Source organism: Atractosteus spatula, chromosome 12 (genome assembly GCF_055471065.1).
Source record: "Atractosteus spatula isolate fAtrSpa1 chromosome 12, fAtrSpa1.hap1, whole genome shotgun sequence".
NCBI classification, from domain to species: Eukaryota; Metazoa; Chordata; class Actinopteri; order Semionotiformes; family Lepisosteidae; genus Atractosteus; species Atractosteus spatula.
In genome coordinates this window covers 1,898,322-1,918,997 of record NC_142717.1, presented here as the reverse complement: position 1 = coordinate 1,918,997, position 20,676 = coordinate 1,898,322, and the positions used below count along the sequence as shown (strand labels likewise).

The window sequence follows — 20,676 nt, the reverse complement described above, 5'->3', positions numbered from 1 at the left end:
GAGTACATTTTAAGGGCTTGGTTCCGGAAATCAATAATAATATTGTCACAATAATATTGTCAACTGCAACACCCAGATGTTCAAAGATGACAAAGATTATATTGAAAAAGCATTTAATCCTCTATGAAAGACTGGGCTGCATTTTAGAGATTTGAGCATGATGGTAGTTACTGTATGTCTTACTGCCCATTCATTATTAAGAATAATGAAAACATTTATTTTACAGCTTGCAAGAAAAATCAAGCGGACATTGTCTTCCTAATTGACAGCTCAGGGAGCATTAAATACGAAGACTACCAAAAGATGAAGGATTTCATGAAAAAGATCATTCAAAAGTTAGATATTGGGAGAGACAAAGTGCGTATTGGTGCAAAGCAGTACTGTCACCTAGAAAAGGATGAATTTGCACTGGATGATTACACTCAAGCATCGGATTTAATGAAGGCTGTTGATAGCATGAACCAGCTAGGTGGAGGAACTCTGACTGGACAAGCCCTTCGTTCAGTATCTGAATATTTTAAAAAAGCACGTCAGGACGTCAATAAGATCCTCATTGTAATAACAGATGGTGAAGCTCAAGATGAAGTTCTACAACCTGCAGCAGCTCTGCGAAATGAGGGGATTTTTATTTTCTCAATTGGTGTTTTTGGTGCAAATTATGTTCAGCTGGAGGAAATAAGTGGCTCCCCGGCCAACATCTTTTACATTCAGAATTATGAAGCTTTATTTGGGATATTAGATAAGGTGATCTTTAGTATCTGCATTCCCAAGGAAGGTAAGCTGTTTCTACATGCATCACTTTCTTCTAAAAATACTAATCTCTAGAAAATGTGCTAATTGTTTCCTGGTTACAAAGTAACAAAGCAAAACAGTGTAACTTTCTGTGTGGTGAAATGCAATGTAATGGCAGTATACATTATTACACTTAAAATTAAAGAAGATTAATTAAAGAACTTAATAACCTTTCTGTTGCCTTGGCCAGACAACAACCCTAGCGGCTTACTGATTAGGTAAATTCACTGGGAATGCCACTGAGATGGGTATCCCTGATAATCAGCATATTCTGAGTCTGTGACACACACCAGGATGGTACCTTTAAGGGATTGATGTCCTGCCCTAGGCATCTCTTTGTCTGCAGAAACTGTAACCATTCCATCCATGCAGTGATTCTAGCTCAAATCCAAATCAGCCAATCATCCAAAAAACGACCAACAAATGAGGAAAATGCAGGGTGAAGAAGGATACTACAACTGACGACATGAGAACCGATCACCTGTTGTGATTTCAGGATTTTATTAGGCATTGTAAAGACATAAGTTTTGCTCATTTTCTCTGCTCTGGCCTCTCAATTGAAACCAGACTAAAGATTCAAACATGTGACTACAATCAGCATTGTCCAAGACAGGAAATTGAACTTTAGGTCACATGACAGGCCAAAAGAAAGAGTGGGTCTGCACCTTGCCTGAATTCTGCCAAAAATTTTTCTTGGTAACAGGAAAAATCTAGTGATTCATTAACTTGATCAACTTGATCAACTAAATTAAAACAGATGGACCCTTTCGTCAACAGCCTGATCATCAGCATATAATCCTTAGTGCTAGGCCACAGGATGAACCAAATCCTCCCCACCTGTCATTCTCATAACTAGACCCAAGGCAGACTACTTGCACTGACTGTTTTAAAAAAGCCAAGTTCAGATCCCCCTAACACCGTAAGGGACTTCATTGTGGGTTACCTCAGAGACTCTATTAACTCATTTCTTCAAACTGACATTGAAGTTACTTGTTTCACTCTGGGAAGCATCTACTGTAGTCTTATCTCCAGTAGCTGAAGGAGAGGATCGCAGCAGTTTTATCATCAATGGGGGTGGATAACCTTCAGTTTGAGTGCCAACAGAATATTAACAAAATTGACATAATCCTTGAAGTAAAGGAACAGCTAAAAATTGGAACAGTTAATTCCATGACTACTTTGTGGCTTTTTGGCTCCTAGAAATAAATCACACCAAATAGCAGCACAGATTCACTGATTCTTTCTTTCCTACTTGTTACTGGTATGCTCTATTAGTGGCTCCAAGGGACCATGTTTTTTCGTTTTTTTTTTAAAGGCCTTTTCACGAGACACAAGCTCTCTTGAACATTTAAGCATGAACTGGAATAGCCTGTTGCATCTGGGGCTCAGAGACCGGTGAACAGTCTTTCCGACTGTAAGACAAGCAGGAAAGCATCTGCGCCTGGTGTGACGTGCGTGTCACAGATTGACTGATAGTACTGCTTCCGAACGTGGTCTTACATGCTACTAACCTATGACCTTCGCAGTAGCCTCCTTGTTGAACAGCCTTGTTGAAGACAAATGTTAGTTGGAATAATGAAGTTAACTGTTTGGCTGTTCATTAAAATGTCAGAGCACTTGCTACTAAAAAAGGTTTTGTTATCTTCCTCGTATTTAAATTATAAGTGATGAAGTTCTTTTAATTTTAAACACTATATACTACTCAGTACTACTATTTTAACTACTAATACCAACTACTTTAAAATGATCTTGTTTAATCTACAGAATGCCTGGACATAAATGTTGCAGATATAATGTTTGTCATAGACACCTCTACAAGTATCTCAGCCACCCAGTTTGAAAGCATGAAGAACTTCTTGTATGCTGTGGTAAATAACTCGGACATTGGCGAAGATAAAGTACGGATTGGGGCCACCAGGTACAGCAATCAGGCTGAGAAAGTCTTTGATTTGAAAGAAAACTTTGACAAGCAATCACTCATTCAAGCAATCGGAAGGATGAAGCAATTAACAGGAGAGACGTACACAGCAGCAGCCATGAACTTTTCCATGGAGCGTTTGGGAGCAGCTTTTGGGGGGCGGAAGAGGGTCCGCCAGTTGCTTGTGACAGTGACAGATGGAGAATCCCACGACAGGAGTCTTTTGAACGTAACATCCCAGTACATCAGACAATCTGGTATTATCACCTATGCTATTGGAATAAAGAATGCAACGAAAGATGAACTTCTGACCATTGGAGGCTCTGAAGATCATTACTTCTATGTGGAAGACTTTGATAAGTTGAAAGATATACATAAGAACTTTTCGTCAAGAATCTGTGAAACTACCCCACCATGTGAGTAAACTTAAACCAATCGCAGCATCACATGCAATACATTTAAATGAATGCACTTATATTTACATACAGCCTTTTGTGTTTGTAAGAGCAAGGAGTGGGTGCTATGTTGTTGTGGGATACAAGTAAAGAGTACTGTGCATCTGCACGTAGCACGATTCCCTGTATAAGACATTGACTTCCAGTGAAATTTAGTGTACATTTAGAGTGAATTGTAAGGTTTTCTTGCCCACTAAAATCATGATGATATTTGAATGGTAATGTAAAAATATTGCTAAGACACCATAAGGCAAATACTATAGAAAAAGAAATCATGAAAAATCCCAAATATGTTTATTCTATAATTATTTAATTATTTGTTTTTAAATTCTATTTTCAGATTGTGAACATGGGGAGGTGGACATTGTCTTCTTAATTGATGGTTCTAGCAGCATTGGCCCAGGAGATTTCACCACCATGAAGACTTTTATAAGAAACGTGGCTGACGGTTTCGACATCACCAATGGAAAAGCACAAATTGGCCTAGCTCAGTACAGCCATGAATACAGAAGACATTTCAATCTCAGTTCATTCAAAAGCAAAGCGGCATTCAACAATGAAATAGACCAAACCCAACAGATCTATGGAAACACTCTAATAGGAGCTGCTCTTGGAAATGTGAAAGAGTTTTTTACCAAAGCTGCCGGCAGCCGAAAACATAAGGGAGTTGAACAGTATTTACTTGTGATCACTGATGGAGAATCGCAGGATTCAGTCTCGCAGGCAGCTCAAGTTCTCCGAAAAGACAATATAAACCTGTATGCATTAGGCGTAGGTAGAATGGATGCCACTCAGCTCACGGAGATCGCTGGAAGTCCAGACAGGGTGTATAAGGTAGACAATTTTAATGAACTGGACCAAATTAAAAAGAGGCTTCCCAGAGAACTATGTAACCCACCGTTTAAGCCTACCAGTGAGTACTGCATGGTTTCAGTCAACACTGTTAAATGAAATTGTTGGATACATTGTCAAAATAGGACATGTTTGTTTAAAGCATTTGAAATGTTACAGATGACCATAATCACATAATTTAAAATACACTGGGTACTGGATTTGTCCAAATCCAGCTTGTAAGACCTGTACTTTATAGATAGTGTCTCTTATCAATGAGGTATAATTGGAAGCACAAAGAAAAAGCTAGGAAGTAGACTGGGAAAGAACTGCTTATTAAACTGCTAACTGTTCAGGTATCTTTAATATTTTTTATATTTTATTTTATGGAATCATAAATTCAACAAAGAAAGTAGTTAACGTTTGGGTGCAATCCTTTTTTACAATTAAGCAGTGGTTGAAAAAAAGACCATAATCAATCTAAAGATTTTTTATGTTTATTAAATGTAAAATTCACTTTTATCTTTAATTAAAAAACACAAAGGTTTTTAGATATCCCATTGTTTATTTCAAATGCAAAGTTACTAAAAATACTAAAGTGTTATAATTTTAAAAACATTTAGTTTTAGATAACATAGAAAGGCCGTCGATGCTGAACACAATTTAGTAATGCTGATTAGCTTAAGGCATGTACTGTATACAGAACCAAATACTGAAGACTTGTATGTTGTTATTAAGTTTTTAACATATATCTACATTGTTTCTTTCAGACTGCAGTGTTGACATCGCAGTTGGTATTGACATTACAAACCAAGCAGTAGGGACACCATTACTTTCTGTCCAACATCAGTTGGACGTATTCCTCCTCAATATTTTACAGGAAATTAACTTTCCTCATGAAGTTAGCTGTACTCCTTCATCACCAATACAGATCAGTTTTGGGTTTAGTATTAATAACACAGAAAAGGAGTATAATACCAAATTTCAAAACTTCAAAAAAGATTTCATTGATGATTTGAAAAAACTAAGAGTCAAAGAGCCCTCTCTTCTTAATAAAGTATACCTGCAGTCCCTCTGGGAGAAGTTAAAAAATGAAACAAAATCAAACACCAAGGTGAGTGTTTATATTTCATAGTTGCAATTTGTGATTGTCATGCCAAGATACTGGCAATAATTTATTTACTGCACTTAAACATAAGAGCTTCAATACCATCTTTTCATTTCATGCAAAAAAAAAACTTTTAACTTTAATATGATGCGCTTGGACACTAACATAAGCAATTGTGTTTATTGTCAAACAAAATTGAATAATGTGACACTTCTGCCTATGCTGTATAATGCAGTAATTTTACACTTTGGTTACAATTAACCTATAATGCTTAATTTTAACCTTTGGGACATTTTTATCATATTCAATATGATATATAATTAGCCTAATTGATGTGTCTTCATGCCTTCTGAATCTACAACCATAAGTAGAAGGAAATTCTAATTGTAAACAGCATGATAAAAATCACTTGTCTATTCTTGCAGATTACCTTTTGTTCTGTATTCAGGTACCTGTAAAAAGTTTGAGATTTTTTTTCACTTGTACAGTAGTACAGGGGCAAACACCTTTTTTTTTGCCGTCATAAATGAATGCTACCCTTTCCTCAAAGCTATTACTTTATTTTTATGGCTACTTATCCATATTTATTGACTTGGACACTGTTACCTACTTAAATGAAACAAATACAATATGAAGCCAAATGTCTTCCAGTTTTGGTCACAGACAATGGTAGTATGCTGTACGGGGGACAAGGAATATTATTGTTGTATCTATTAAAAATGTTAAAAAAATAAAAAAAGCACTTGTACTACTTGCATTTAAATAGCATATGTTCCTATGTGATGGGATTTGTATCATTTGTCAGATAGTGTTTCATGAGGAATGATGACACCCAAGAATTAGATGTGTTTGAGCATGTTTATTGAGTGTTTAGCTAAAGCGACATTAGGCTTAACCCCATGTCTAAGAGTCAGCCCCCCAGCCACAGGAACAGGAGGCTGGGAGAGAGGAGTGAAGCAACAGGCAGCTGCAGAGGTGCAGATGGGGAGGAAGAGGGATGAGACGAAGTGCAAAAAGAGCAAATGAGAAATGACGTTGAGAATGAGTGGGATTTCGACAGCTGGGAGAAAGCGGTTTGGTTGTCGTCACCCCTCTCGAAATTTCCAATATCATGGATGTATTAGTTTCAAATCAACCGCTCCACCTTTGTGCCTGCAGAAAGATATTGGGATAACCGCTTTGTCCCTTTCATGCAATGTTGGTTCAGTAAACGGCAAAATGAAAACAGAGTCATAAAGTCTAACGACACTAGGGAGGCAAGGAACCCTGATCGGACTAGATAAAACATCCGTTCACTCATTCTAACTGCTTCTTCCAATTCAGAGGGGCCTGGGAGATCTCGGCCGGCAGCAGGTTCAAGGCAGGGTACACCCTGGACAGGACGCAAGTCCATCGCTGGGCTTTGCTAATACATAAAAGCGTACAAAAGCTCTAGGTACAGTACACAGCCCAGACAAAGATCCGGGAAGCACAGGAAAGTCGTTACCATTCCTATCGTACAGACAGCACCCACAGAATCGGTCGCTCCAACACGCTTTGCGGCAGCCACCGTACACTCCATGCCATTCGTCATTTCAATTCGCTTCAGGTTATTAAAAAAGCACACTAGTTTCTTTTAGTGCCGCGTAATACTGCATAACTTCACTCGGTGGGCTATACCATTGGATCATTTAGATCCCACACAAAAATGTAGGGCCTTTTTTATCATTCTTCCGTAGATGCTTTACTAATGCAAACTTCATTATGTTTTTCCCCTGAATGTGTTAAAGGAGGTTATATTATGAAACGGACCGTCCCAATGATGTTCATTACTTTGTGTCACCGTCTTTTAGGTCATACTCATCTTTACTGACGGACTGGATGAAAACATAGAGACACTTGAAGACACTTCTAAATGGCTGAGAGGACAAGGTATTCTGTGAAGGTTTTTGGGACTGAAAGATGGAGCACAAGATAGGATAGATAAAAGTTTAGAGCATACTGGAGAGTGTTACATGATTTTCAGGTGTCAGATACATTTGTTTTTGTCTGATACACTCTACATTTCCGGGAGAGTTTATACAATAACCTTTAAAGTGGTCTGTTACAATGAAATATTTCACAATGGTAAATATACTTTCCAAATTTACCTATTTTGTAACTGTTGCTTATTCCTACACTGTTTATTTGAAAATTTCTGATTTTAACACAAACATTCACGTTTTGATATTTGCTTTCGGCAACATACTGTAAGATCGGATTTTTAATTGACAAGTTAATGTCAATTAAAGATAAAAAGGACGATGTAGCTTTTTAATCACGATCCCTGAAAGGTAACAATTGAGTATACTAACCAAGTGCTCTGATAAATAGTTAATATTGTGATTTTCCACTTGGTTGATTACAGGACTGGATGCCCTGATAACTGTTGCCCTAGAAGGAACTTCAGCTATTGACAATCTTAAATATATTGAATTTGGAAGAGGATATGAATATAAGCCACAGCTGCTCATTGAAAACCATGCTACAAGTACATCCTTATATAAAATAATTGTACGTTTTTTATTGTTTTCTATAGGTTTCTGTGTTTGCAATGATTTTTTTTTAGATTTTTTGCTTTTTCCCATGGCCTAGAATTTAATCTATTTGAATTACCACCTTTACCCATGATTACCCGCTCAATACAATATGTCATTAAAATTCTTGTGTACCTTAGTTTAATTTTTTGTGTATACAGTAATCTAAAAATGTTTACCTCATTAAAGCAAGCATTTTCGCGGTTAATCTTTTAAAGAAAGTAGTAGTTGTATTTGTCTGGAAGATAAGTTCCTTAATCGAGCATACATTTTCTAATTGCTTCACCCAATTTAAGGTCACAGGGCAGTCAGAGCCTATCCTGGCCAGTAACGGGTGCAAGGCAGGCTACACCCTGGACGGGACACCAGTCCATCGCGGAGCACACACAGACACAGACACAAACACACACACAATCACACCAGGGTCAATTTTCCCAGAAGTCAATGACCCTACCCTCCAGTGACCCTACCAGTATGTCTTTGGATTCTGGGAGAAAGCCTGAGCGCCTGGAGGAGACTGAGGGAGAACATGCAAACTCCAGATAGTCTGACCAGTGCACCGCCGTGCTGCCCCGTTATGCCCTTATATTATTGTGAAATTGTTGTGACTACAAGGATCATGAATAAAATGTGTGAGTAACTTCTGTGCCCTCGGTGTGATAATGGTCACATAGGGATGCTCTTGATGTCTTTCCCTGTCAAGAGAAAATGGTTAAGGTGATAACAATATTAGAACAAAGCCGCAGGAATAAACACTTAAAAAAATGTTCTATCCACATACATGTTAAATGTGTTGTTCTTTTTTTTTCAGAATTCACTTGCAGAAAAGTCCTGCTGTGAGCAGTGTTGTAGTTGCTTAGGCAGCAGAGGTCCTCTGGGCCCGTACGGTCTTCCAGGAAGAAAGGTAAAGATTATGAACTATAGGGTTATTCTTTTTTTTTTCCTTTTCTAAAATATGACATCAAATTACTTTCTCTTTCATACCCCCAAAGTTTTACCTGCCAGCTGGTAATCAATTCAGTGAACCACTCTACTACACATCAGTGAGGGGTGTGTGGAGGTAGAGTTCACCTCCTTGTTTGCTGTCTGTGTGTTTTCACCTTATGGTTCACATATTCGCAAGCAGGAATGATCACTGCGCCACTCGTTCCACAAGGCTTGCTGAATCTGCAGGTCAGGCAATTTAGTCAACTGCACGGTCACTGCACATACCTACAGCAGGTAAGGTCTCATCACAACAAAACAGGGTGATTTAAACAGACATCTCTCTTTGTCAGAATAAGAGGCACAGCTTGAAGTTTACGCACAGGTAGCAGGTTAAGGGAAACACATCTCAGTTCAGTCTGGAACAGATGTGAACACTAACAGTATAAATATTTACATCTTACTAAGAATATATACTGTACTGTATGCGTTTGCGAATAAGGACCTAAAACAGCCACAGGGTCTAAGATCCGACCTGTGAAGTGTCCTGTTGTTTACTACATTCTCCTCATTGCGGCAAAATGTTCAACACCTCCTGCTTTCTTCTTTTTCCTCAGGGTGCACCAGGTCCTGAAGGGAATACAGGCCACACGGGAGACGAAGGACCACCTGTAAGCTATTTCATTTGAATCAGCGATACGCCCACTACTGCACGGATGACAGGCTTGTTTCTGCCTTTTTTCAAAGTGTTCCCAGTACTTGATTAAGAGTAAACACCAGCGGTCAGGATGAGGAATGGTGTTGGTTTCAGAACAATGACAGGGAAGATATATAGCATCATTAGCATGGGCTACTGTAGTTCCTTTTTAGTTGAGATTTTGCAGATTTCACAAATATGGGAGGATATTATATACCACATCTCCGTGAATACCCATTCTCCAGAATTCACGGATAAGCAATCATTTTGATATGTTGGTGTGCCTGTATATGTAAGGATCGCCAAGTTTCCAGAAACAGCACAAATAATGCCAACAAGGTTTCGGACATGTTGAAAATGGACTACAGCATTTGTTTCATGTGCATAACTGCCTCTTTTGTAACCAAAAAGTGTTCACTAATGCGCTCATAAACACTTTGCAATATTAAGCTTGGCTGACACTGTCCCAGTGGATTTCGTCTTATGTTGTTTGTTCGAAATTAAGCAGGAACTCTAAAGATTTAAGTAGTTCAGGTGGGTCATACCCTCACACCCGAAGAAGGCTCCATAGCCAAAACGTTATGTTTTCTTTCTTCTCTTGTCAGCATGGAATAAACCTATTACTTGTTACTCTAAAGATTTGATGTATTAAACGATAAATCACCCTTGATTTGACAGGGCACACGCGGGTCTCCTGGGTTGCCTGGCTCAGCGGGATCGACTGGATGTGATGGATTTAGAGGCTTGAAGGTAAAAACACAGAAGCATGTGCAGTATTTCCTGTAACGGTATGCTAAGAATATGCCTCAGTAGCTTTGAAAAGTCAGAGAAGGAAATTAGGAAAGAAATATTATATGAGCGTAATTCCAAAGGCAGTTTCACATCTGCTCCTTGCTATAAGCCAGAGGAACTGGATCACCTTGCCTCCCTGCACACATGTCCTCAGGTTTCTCCAGAGTTTGTTGTTATAGTAGGCACTGAGTAAGTCTGCTGGTGTTCTCAGGACAGGCGGGTCATTTCCAGTCCTGCACAAGCGCGGCTCAGTGGGGCATCTCTGGCACCCAGCTAGTCTTTATTTTAGTGATCCTACTGTCCTACAATATGGATTAGGGTCCAATTTTTCACATCAGTATTGTATTTTTCTGCAGCTCCAAAGTGAGCACCCCTCTTTCGTATCTCAATTTCTGTCAAGGCCTTTGAGTGGTTATGTGTGTGTTTTGACATAAAACCATTCCTCTATTTTCTATAATCTTCGGAGACATCATTCTGGTTCAGTATTTGATTCTCGGTAAGAAGTTCAAGTGACAAATAGATTTGTTGTCACTGATTGATTTTTTTTTTCTTTATCAACAGGGAGTTAGAGGTTCATCAGGAGAAAAGGTAAAACATATTTATCCACCATTTATCTAATTCTTTGTCTTCCTGTGACAGACAAAAGCCACTTCCAGGAGATTCCGTGTATTAAGATCAAATGAATCCTTGTCCTCATGTTGTAAGTACAGTAGCCTTGTGAATATGACTGAATCAGTTAAGATTAGGGAAGCATAACAAAGGAGCAAGATGGTCCAAGTCTCTAACTTTAAATGATCCTTTACTCTGGCACATACAGAGGAAGCTAAACTGATGGATTGATTACCACTGTAGTCTTGTGAGAGTAAAGTAAAGAAGCTACAGCAGCTTTTCCAGTTTCAAGATACTTTCAGAATGCTTAATGTACAGTGCTTTAACCTAAATGAACATATTTTAATTATTTTATTGAAACTACTTGGATCTGTGCATCATATGGGAGTTGGAGCAGAAACATGTACAGACCATAACTGTCCGCTGGAAAACAATTAATTAATTAATTAATTAATTAATTAAGTCAAGATGAGGTATTTTCTCATTTTTTGCACGAATAAAAAGCTTTATTTTTTATACTTTTCAAAGTGCTGCCTGGTCCTGGAATTCACTCCCGATGTATAATAATGCATGAATTTGGTTTGTGTCTCCAGGGACAACAAGGGGAAGACGGACTGGATGGTATCCAAGGAGAGGAGGTCAATATTACAGATTTCAGTTATAGATAATTAACTTCAGGCTTTGTTATGCCACATGTTATACATGTTGTGTTGTTGTGTTTTCTTGCACAGGGTGCTAATGGATTTCCTGGGCAGAAGGGAGAGCATGGCGTTCCGGGCAGAGTGGTAACCTTTCTACAATGGCCTATTTCTCACACGATTACTTTAAAAATCCTGTATTTTTAAAAGAAAGTCACTTTTTTTCTGAATGTGAGGAATCTCCATGCACATCTGCTGAATCACATGTGGTAGGTTTTGCAGCTTAACCTTTTAAGATTTGTCAAAATAACAGGAGTGATCTTTAAAAAAATTGGAGCCGCCTTGCTTATTGTTTTAAAGTTCTGTTGTTGTGCCTGCCAGACATAATACTAATATAACTCGGCTGGAAGAACATCAAAATCATCTTGAGACACGTTAACTTGCCAGATTTCTTGTTTGTTTTTTTTTAATTCCTTTTATTTAGGAGAGTTTTGGCATTTGTGCAGTCCCAGTTTTTAAATGCTGACAGTAAAGGAGTGAGTCCTGAAAGCTCCGCCATCTTCATTCAGCCTTTTTATTGCCACAGTAAAACAAAACTACTACTCTTGTCCTGAAAATAGCTTGAGTTTGTTGAGTTTTGGTCTGAGTTATTTCCTCAGGCTCTTTTCCTTTGGCATCTTATAACGGCTTTGGTATCTGTTTTATTTAATGTTAATACACAGTCCCTCTAAAGATCTTCACTGCAACAAAAATGTTAGAAGGCAGCAAAGAATGGGTTTGTTTGCATCTGAAATCAAAGGTTCCCTTAGGTAAGTCCACTGTCCCCATAAATGTCAAAATGAGATTGTTGGCTTAAAATGACAGTGAAAGGAAAAGGTTTCAGTGCTTTATTTCCTTACAGTACTGATGGCTTAAAACTAAATAATTTGAGCTGTACAAATACTACAAGAACATAATGGTGACTATTTTCTGTATTCTGCGTGCATGTTATATATTGTACTATATGTATCCTCCACACTGTAATTTACAAGTAACGGCCCAAGATCTCTTTTATTAGAATTTTCTGTGAATACAGGCATAGTTCACTAAGTTGGATATGTATAAGTGATGCATTCGTTTTCCAGTTAAAGACATTTCTGAATTTTGCAATTTATACAGTATAAATCGCTCAAATGTTTTCCCAGGACTAAATGACCAGCTCCCTCTGTGAACACACGTCCTTGCTCACACTACCAGGAATCTCACCAAGCTTGTAGTCTTGTGGCACTCATTCCACTGCCATCCTAAGAGCCAAGATGACAGCGAGCTCAACGGACTTTGGCCACCGAGGAAGAAGTTCTCTTGCTTTGCAATAGCATGACCCCTGTGACCCTTCTCTGCTGACAGGAGGGTCTGACACCTCCTTCAACCCATTCTCAGATGCGATACAACTCTTTCATTTCGTCCTACTGCACTGTAGCTCATTGCTCGTTCGTAAAACACTTGCTGTACGTTCCCAGTGACGGCAGCAGGGAGAAGGCGTTGCCGTATTGATGTGCTTCTTGTTTCTTTTCCGAATGAGCTCTCGCGCTCTTCTCCATGTCAGCTGGCGTTGTTTTGTGTTTCAGGGAAGACCAGGCACCAAAGGCATGCCAGGGGAGAGAGGGGAGCAGGGCCTGAGAGGAGACCCAGTGAGTTACTGTTTATGCCCAGCGATCTCACTTGTTGATGACATACAGTAACTGCACAATAAGCCATTTTCTCTTCATTTGTAAGTTTTAAATTCTATAAATTGAGATGAGCACAGCAGGTGTTTCTTTGTAATGATTGGATCAGATATTTGTACACTTGTACATTTGTACAGGCTGCAAGGCTGAGCCAGGTAGTCCTGTGTATAGCTGGTTGCGCTGGATGCTGTGTTAAAACCTGATGTTTGAGACTTTGAATTTGTTTTGTAAGTCATTGAAAAGTTAGTCGCTGTTGTCTTGTGTCACCCCGACCCTCCTCATCTTACCTCTGGCCTCCACTTTCTTTGTAATCACCTGAGTGCTTCTCTCTAAGGCACACTCTCTAATTGCACGAGTTTCAATAATAAAAGCTGACGTGCCTGAGCCAACTGTCACAATAGTTTTAGAAGTCTGCTGGTAAGACAGAATCTTCCCCATATAAACCAGTAAATGAAGTGCTGGATTTTTCTTTTTTTACCATATGTATCTGATTACAGTGAACTAACAGCACTTAGGTTACTACCCTGCCAAATGTGCTCAGCCTGTAATTTATTTGAGTTTTATGGATGCATTTACAAGAGACATTAAAGGTCATCTGTAGCATCTCAGCTGCCTTTTGAGTTTTAAGGCTCAAACTGTGTTGTTCTTGTTTTCTTTGTTACACATCCTGAATCTCAATTTCAAATGATGAATAACACATCTGTGCAGCAGAAATGTAATCTGTCTTTTACCACAAGCCAGATGACATCACTGCCTCTGGTGTCTGTTTCTCTGACACTCAAAGCAAATAGGTATTTCTCAAACAAAGCACTCTCTTCTTTCAATTACCTGAAATCCCTGTGAAATAGTGAAATTTCAGAATCTGAACTCTGCATTCAAGTGGAAAACTAATTCTTAAAATTTGAGAACCCAAAGTTTGATGAGGACACATTACTCCTGTCACAGCTGTTTATGCAAAGGTAACATTGAGGATGAATTTTTTAATAGTATTAACTTTCCTGTGAATCATGGTCAATTATGACTTAAGGAAGTGAATGAAGACCACTGTCACAGTATATCCCAAAATGCTATTGCGTGTCAGGCCTGGCCTGTCTGGTAAAAGACTCTACAGCTTGGAAACAAACTAAGATTCTAACGTCTGCTCTGTCTTCATCTGCAGATTATTGTTTTTACAGTATGTCTCATACAAAATGATTATTTTTTTTCTTAAAGCCCCAGATGATCTGTTTGATGATAACAAGATAAAGTGTTGTGCTGAGACAATGGGCCTTTATGGAGCTTAAAGAGCCTAACTCTTAAGTATTGAAGAGAATCAGTGGTATAGTCAATCCCCTTGAGCAGCATAAAAATTTAAAACTTGGACCAGCCTATCATGCTGAGCTGCAATAAAACCTACTTCGTCATTAAAGTCAGGAATCCCAGTACACAATTAATTATGCATTAATATTGGACTTAAGATCGTTCCTGATTTTATCATCAATCCATGGATGTTGGTATATAAAATATATAAATAACATGATTAAATTAGTCCTGACAAGACCCTTTCTTGGTTTCTTTTCTTGGATAAACTGTTCTGACGCTGCATTAGTTGCTACTGTATAGGAGAGCCTTGCCACCTTCGGCCAAGGGGCGCTAGCTGTGATGCTGTCTGTCCTCTTACTCAGTGAGGTGTCTGACCTTGTCCCCTCGGTCCTGCTGCTCAGCTCCTGCAACTGGAGATGGCGCACCATCTTCGGGGAGCCGTTGGCTTCCTCCGCAGAGCCCTGCCGTTCAGCTCCTATGACCTTCCAGACAACTTGCTGTAGGCAGCAAGAGCTTTACAAACCATTGAATCTCCCATCGTCACCTGACCCATTGTCTTCCAGGAACTGGTCAGGTGACTGAGGGCAACATGACTTTCCCTCAGCTTTCTGGGTAATGTAGTTCAGGCCAGAGCAGCCATCTCGCCTGCAGCTGCCATCTCTGCCCACTCTAAATAGGAGGCCCCATCTTTATGTACAGTCATTATAGTGGGTTTATATGATTATAGTGTTTGGTTATACTGACCCTAATGTCTCTAGCAAAATCTGACACACAGAGCTAAATATTATTAGTCTGTAATTAACGTATAATAGCATATTAGTCTTTTTAATTTGTTTTTTATGAAAAATTGTGGAAGGTCTTAACCTCTTCTCATATTTTATTTCATCATTGCAGGGGATTGCTGGACGGGATAGCAGCGTGCCTGGTGAGAAAGGGCAGAGTGGGCAAGTTGGCACCCCGGTATGTGAAACAGACCTTCTTACAACAGCTGCTCTTGAATAACTGGACAGTCCTTGGCAACAGCACTGTGACGTCTCCATGAATCGAAGCAGATAAACACTGTTTGGGAAAGTTAGGGGGAACTATAGGTTAAAAGCTCCTGGTTGATGTGATTCAAACTGCATTTCTGATCTAAATTTATTTTTATCTGCCAGTTTTCTTGCTGCTGGTAATGTCTGGCACGTTTTTTTTCATTCTGCAGCATCTTTTATTTCACCTTCAGTAGAATATTGATGTTTATGTCTAAGCAAGAATTTGCAAATATAGAGGGAGGGCAAGCTGTAGTGCTATGTACAGTATATAGTATTACATTACTTTATATTCGGCGTTGAAAATACAGTTTAAGGCAGCCCTTTACAATCTATATTTGTAAGTGATGTTAAATGTACTGGCTCAAAGTCATTTCTTGAGTGGTGTATGGGGTCAGACCACTGATTTGAATTTCCCATCTGACACACAGCATAGTGCGCCCAGTCCACACAGCCCACACCCACTATTCTTGCGCCAAACTGCTTCTTCTAAACGCCTGGCTCCTGTTCACAAGGCGTTTGAGGGGTCTTGACAGTCCCAGGGATTGATGCCAGCGCGACACTCTCAGACATGTTAGACTAGCTTTGTGCAGTGAGTGCATCTGACCCTACCCCTGCTGGGACTGGACCCCGGTCACCCATGGGCTCCGAGCACGCACAGCGCCACTCCACACCCCGCAGAGCCTTACACCACCTGGAGTTCAAGGGGATGCGATGTCACAGCTGCAGCTCGCTCGGCACACCGAGACCTGCTACATTTACTGGACTGTACGGAGTACTGTATGTAGTTTACATTTACTTCCACAGGGGTGAACCTTAAATAAAAAAAAAATCCAAGGATTGTGAAAGATGTGTGACTGTCCTCACTATATGACTTGGTTGTTTATTTTCTGGTCTGTTTGGTTTTGATTTTTAAAGGGAGATTCTGGCATTGATGGGGGGCCTGGAGAAAAAGGAAGTCCTGGAAAAACAGTAAGACACGTTTCAATACGTATGAGTAGATTAAGCAGTAATTAGGAATGAATGATGCACACCGTTCCTCTAATTGTCTCCTAGAAGAACTTATTCCACAGTTAGTACCTTCAGTATGCCTGTGCTACTGTATATTGACACATGGGTTTGTTCAGACCCAACCAGGGTTTGAATGAAAAACTGACCTGGAAGACTAAGCAAGAAAGTTTCATAAAAGATTACATAAAATTAACTTTTAATAGTTACTTTGGGAGCTAATTTGTGAGCTTTCTGCCAGCAGGAACAATTTTTCTGTTTTGCTCGTGCAAGTTTTGCTCGTGCAAGTGATGCGGAGATCACGGATTCCCTTCGTGTTTCTTCATACTGAACAGCTTTAATAGCCAACAGCTCTGCTGCTCAAAAATTAAGGAAACTTCCAGAAAAACACTTCACTTCAGCTTGGTCCCAAAATCATGGGTTCCTAATGAATTACATGATAGATAATAGATGGCTTATTGAAAACTTCCACGACTAAACAAATTGTTTTGCAAATTAAGCTTAAAACGAAAAAGTATTTTCCCCCCAAATACAATATTATACATACGTAAGGAACTTGCTGCAGTAGATTCCTGGCAGCTGAACAATTCTCAAAAGGCAGCTAAGAAAGAGGCTAACTGGAAAGGATACAGCACTCATGCTTGTAACTTACTGGGAAGAGTAGAGGTCAAGGCCTGGAAAGCAAGAAAAATCTTTCAGATGGGGGTTCCTCATAAATTGTGATGTGAAAAAAATTATAATGCTCAGTAAAAGGTTCATCCCTAATAACACCTGGGTATTTTGAATAACGTGGCTAGGAAAATGTTTTTTGGATAAATGACCTTTGGGATCTCTAAGGAAGACGAGATATTACTGCATATTCTCATGCAAGTCAGTCGTGTGTCAAAGAGAAAGCTGTTTTGAATATAGACTTGACCTGCGTATAAAACAAATACAAAAACAGAAAAAGATTAGAGGTTGTCATTTGATGAATATGTTGTTCTGGCTTCAACAACAGTTTGCATTGCTTTATAAGAAATTTAAATCTTTTGCCGCTCTTGATCTTAAACAGAAATACCCATTTTAATTCTTCTGCAGCCTTAACAGTATTGAATACTTTACTTTTTGGTCCATTTTCTTTCTGATTTTCTCTCCATATAATTGTTCAATTATAAAGAGAAATAAATAATTTAGTTATAGAAATTTAGAAATTCTAGTGAACCTTACTTTAATTAAACATTAGTTTAATACAACTTAGCAAATACTAATCATTTCCTACATTTTGCATTTATAATTGAAAATTATTAATGGCATGTTAATAGATCTTTAGCTAAACTTATTAAAAATCTGTTTGTTTAATTTTCTTTTAAGAGATTTAATCTATCCTTTCCAAAATAACCAGACTTAATCACGTTATGAACTTGTGAGTAATTTTTCCTGTCACTCCCCCAGCTTTTTCTAAACTTTACAAGAAGACATGCGCATAGATCAGATCAAAGAAAAGCTGGCTGTCACTGTCTGGATTGAAATTTTAAAGATGTGTTTTAAAAAATCATTTTAAAACTTTCAAGCCTATCAAAAAAATGTTTAGTCATTGTAGAGTAATTTTCTAGTTTATCCACTGTATAAATAATTAGAAGGAACAAGGAAAGATTTATTCCGTTCTGATAAGAGAAGAAAAGAAACACTATGTTTCGGGTGTGGAGCCTCCTTCGGGTGTCCCAAGGCTCCACAGCTGAAACATTGTGTTTCTTTCCTTCTCTTTTCAGCATGGAATAAACCTTTACTTGTTCTTTTGCGGCCTTTGCATGCTGACGCAGCTCCCTATTTAAATAGTTAAAATATTCAATTACATTCAGCAGTTGCGAATGAAAAGGTTGTAAAGATGTATAATGTTATTTGTTTAATACTTTCAGGGCTCCGCGGGTCACAGGGGACCATTAGGAGAAAAGGTACTGCACAGTCTTTTCAAAGACTATTCTATCTTTCAAAAACTCTGTAACGATAAAATGATCATCTTTAATAGGCTAATTCAGTCTTTTTACTTACAGGAAGACTGTTTTTTTTTCCCCCCTAGTTTAAATTGACAAAATTACCCCGAAGTGAAGAGAGTTTTCCCAATAGTGAGAAAAATTCATTCGGGATCAAATCCCACTTTCGTCTCAGACAAAGACCTGGCTTGTTGGTTCCGAAACGGTAGGGCACTCCCTGGGGTCTCAAGCCCCTGTTAGGGGTTTGGGGCAGGTGTCCCGGAAACAAAGAGACAATTTTCACCCCACATTCCAGCAGCGTATAAAATTTAACGCCATTACATTGATAACCCATCCATTTTCTAGCCATTTCATTCTATCCCAGCAAGCAATGGGCGCAAGGCAGGATACGTCACAGGTCACACACAGACACAAACACAGGACCCGTTTTCCCTGAAGCCAATGAGCCTGCAGCGTAGGAGGAAACAGGAGCACTCGGAGGAAGCCCACACGAACACGGGGCGAACACAAACTCACCACAGACAGCACCCCAGGAATTGATTCCAGGGCCCCAGTGCCGTGAGGCGGCAATGCTAACCACTGCCCCTCCGTACATCAGTAATGATCCATACCATATAAATATGCCTAACACCTATAAAAAACACTGAACTCAAAGTTCTTTAGATGCGTGAAAGGCACATTACACGAAATTAAAGAGGAGTACATCACGGAAATGAAGTAGCTTGAAAGTACTGTGGCATTGCGCGGCGGCGTGCCCAGCGTGGAGACGAAGCCCTGGAGGAAGGGCGACGCTTCGCCTGTGTACCCCTAGTTGTTCTGGATACTAGAGGATGAGTCGCAGCTGGGCGGGTCCTATAGAGGCACACTGGTCACCCCCGGAAGGGACGAGCAGGGCCACCCCCGGCGGGGGAAGATTATTTTCACCGGCAGTCCCAGAGAGGATTGTACCCGCGTACAATTATTAACAGTTCTTTTTCTTTTTTTTTCCTTTTCTTTTCGCCTGTCCTATCACCCATTTTCACCGAGGCAGGCAAACCCTTTTCCACACACACACACTGAGTTTTTATTTTATTATGGCCTTACGAACCCCGTTAACATCCAGTCTTGTCAACACTGTGCTAGCGGCCCTTCTTTTTGCTTTCCGTTTCATTATTTGTGTTATTTTTGGTCCCTCAGTGAGGGGCGTAGACGTTTTACCGGTGCTCGCCGTGGCTCCGCCCACCTCCACACTGTCACAGTACTTTGTAGCTAGATTGAAAAAACAATCATGAAAGGTATGCTCAAAAAGCAAGGTGGTTAAAACCGATCTTTCATAAAGCTAGACTTGGAAGCACTTGATGGGGCTGAGATCCTGATTCATTTTGAGATGCTGATCCAGAGCTTTAGGGCACAAGAAAAAAAGGCCCCGTCACCCACAGAGTGTAGATAAACACTGGGAACACACATTAAACCAGAGTAACATTTTATAGGCCCTGGCATGTCTGCCGCCGTTTATAAGAACTGGCGGCATCACGCCTGAGCTCATAGAGTTTGTTATATTAAGTCCTTAAAGGGCAAAATGCAAACAGACAAGAGCAAACTAAAATAAAGGTAATGAGGCCCAACAAAAGGAAAGCGGGTTTCATATGTTGTTCGCTGAGGCCCACAGGGGTTAGATGGGTAAAGTGAGAAAGACATCAAAATCATCAAAGCCAATCATAGAAAGACGCACGAAAATTGCGGTGTCAGATGCTGTCAGGCTTGGATGTGTAAAAGAAATGTTCTGGAAATGTTTTGCATAAATGAGACGTGACGGGCAAGATGACAGAACAATTAGTTTGTAGCACTTGATTAGTGGTGGAAAAAACCATCTAGGATAAATTAGATTATTCTCAATAATATGAGACAAATAGCCATATCTAGCACTTACCAAAGCATAGTCCGCCATAAAAAACAAATTAATAAATACATATTTCCATTTCATTTTTAAGATAAATTTGGGAGTCCTTGGAGGAAGAGGTACTTTGGAAAAGTAACTTCCTAGGCTTGAAAGCATTTGTGATTTTGGATGTCGTCTATACTAATATACCGTTAATTTCCGAATTAAAGTGTGGACTTAGCATGGACTAAATACACAGTTCAGTATTTCAGCAAGTTTACACATTTACTGTATATCTAGCAACACTATTAGCGCAGTGGGTCAAACTATAGTTACTGGGAACAAGATATAATAATTTAAAATCCACATTGGTTTCAGTTCACTGCAAATTATATGGAAAAATCTACACATTAACCTTTTCCCTTGGATAAAAAGTCTTGGGAATGGTAGACATTTTGCCAGCCACAACATTCTACTTTTGGATT

The 20,676-nt window shown here is 39.3% G+C and overlaps 1 protein-coding gene across 1 annotated transcript in view; it reads left to right on the top strand.

Annotated features, from left to right (window-relative positions):
- LOC148822518 (collagen alpha-6(VI) chain-like) overlaps positions 1-20,676 on the top strand; it is a 45,986-nt gene that overhangs the window by 10,390 nt on the left and 14,920 nt on the right. The window contains exons 6-21 of the mRNA XM_088929483.1: positions 227-775; positions 2,557-3,126; positions 3,506-4,078; positions 4,767-5,110; positions 6,937-7,015; positions 7,491-7,636; positions 8,471-8,563; positions 9,201-9,254; positions 9,959-10,030; positions 10,634-10,660; positions 11,275-11,319; positions 11,413-11,466; positions 12,927-12,989; positions 15,222-15,287; positions 16,274-16,327; positions 18,259-18,294. Of these exons, the coding sequence (XP_088785609.1) occupies positions 227-775; positions 2,557-3,126; positions 3,506-4,078; positions 4,767-5,110; positions 6,937-7,015; positions 7,491-7,636; positions 8,471-8,563; positions 9,201-9,254; positions 9,959-10,030; positions 10,634-10,660; positions 11,275-11,319; positions 11,413-11,466; positions 12,927-12,989; positions 15,222-15,287; positions 16,274-16,327; positions 18,259-18,294 (2,825 nt within the window). The remainder of the gene's footprint in view (positions 1-226; positions 776-2,556; positions 3,127-3,505; positions 4,079-4,766; positions 5,111-6,936; positions 7,016-7,490; positions 7,637-8,470; positions 8,564-9,200; positions 9,255-9,958; positions 10,031-10,633; positions 10,661-11,274; positions 11,320-11,412; positions 11,467-12,926; positions 12,990-15,221; positions 15,288-16,273; positions 16,328-18,258; positions 18,295-20,676) is intronic.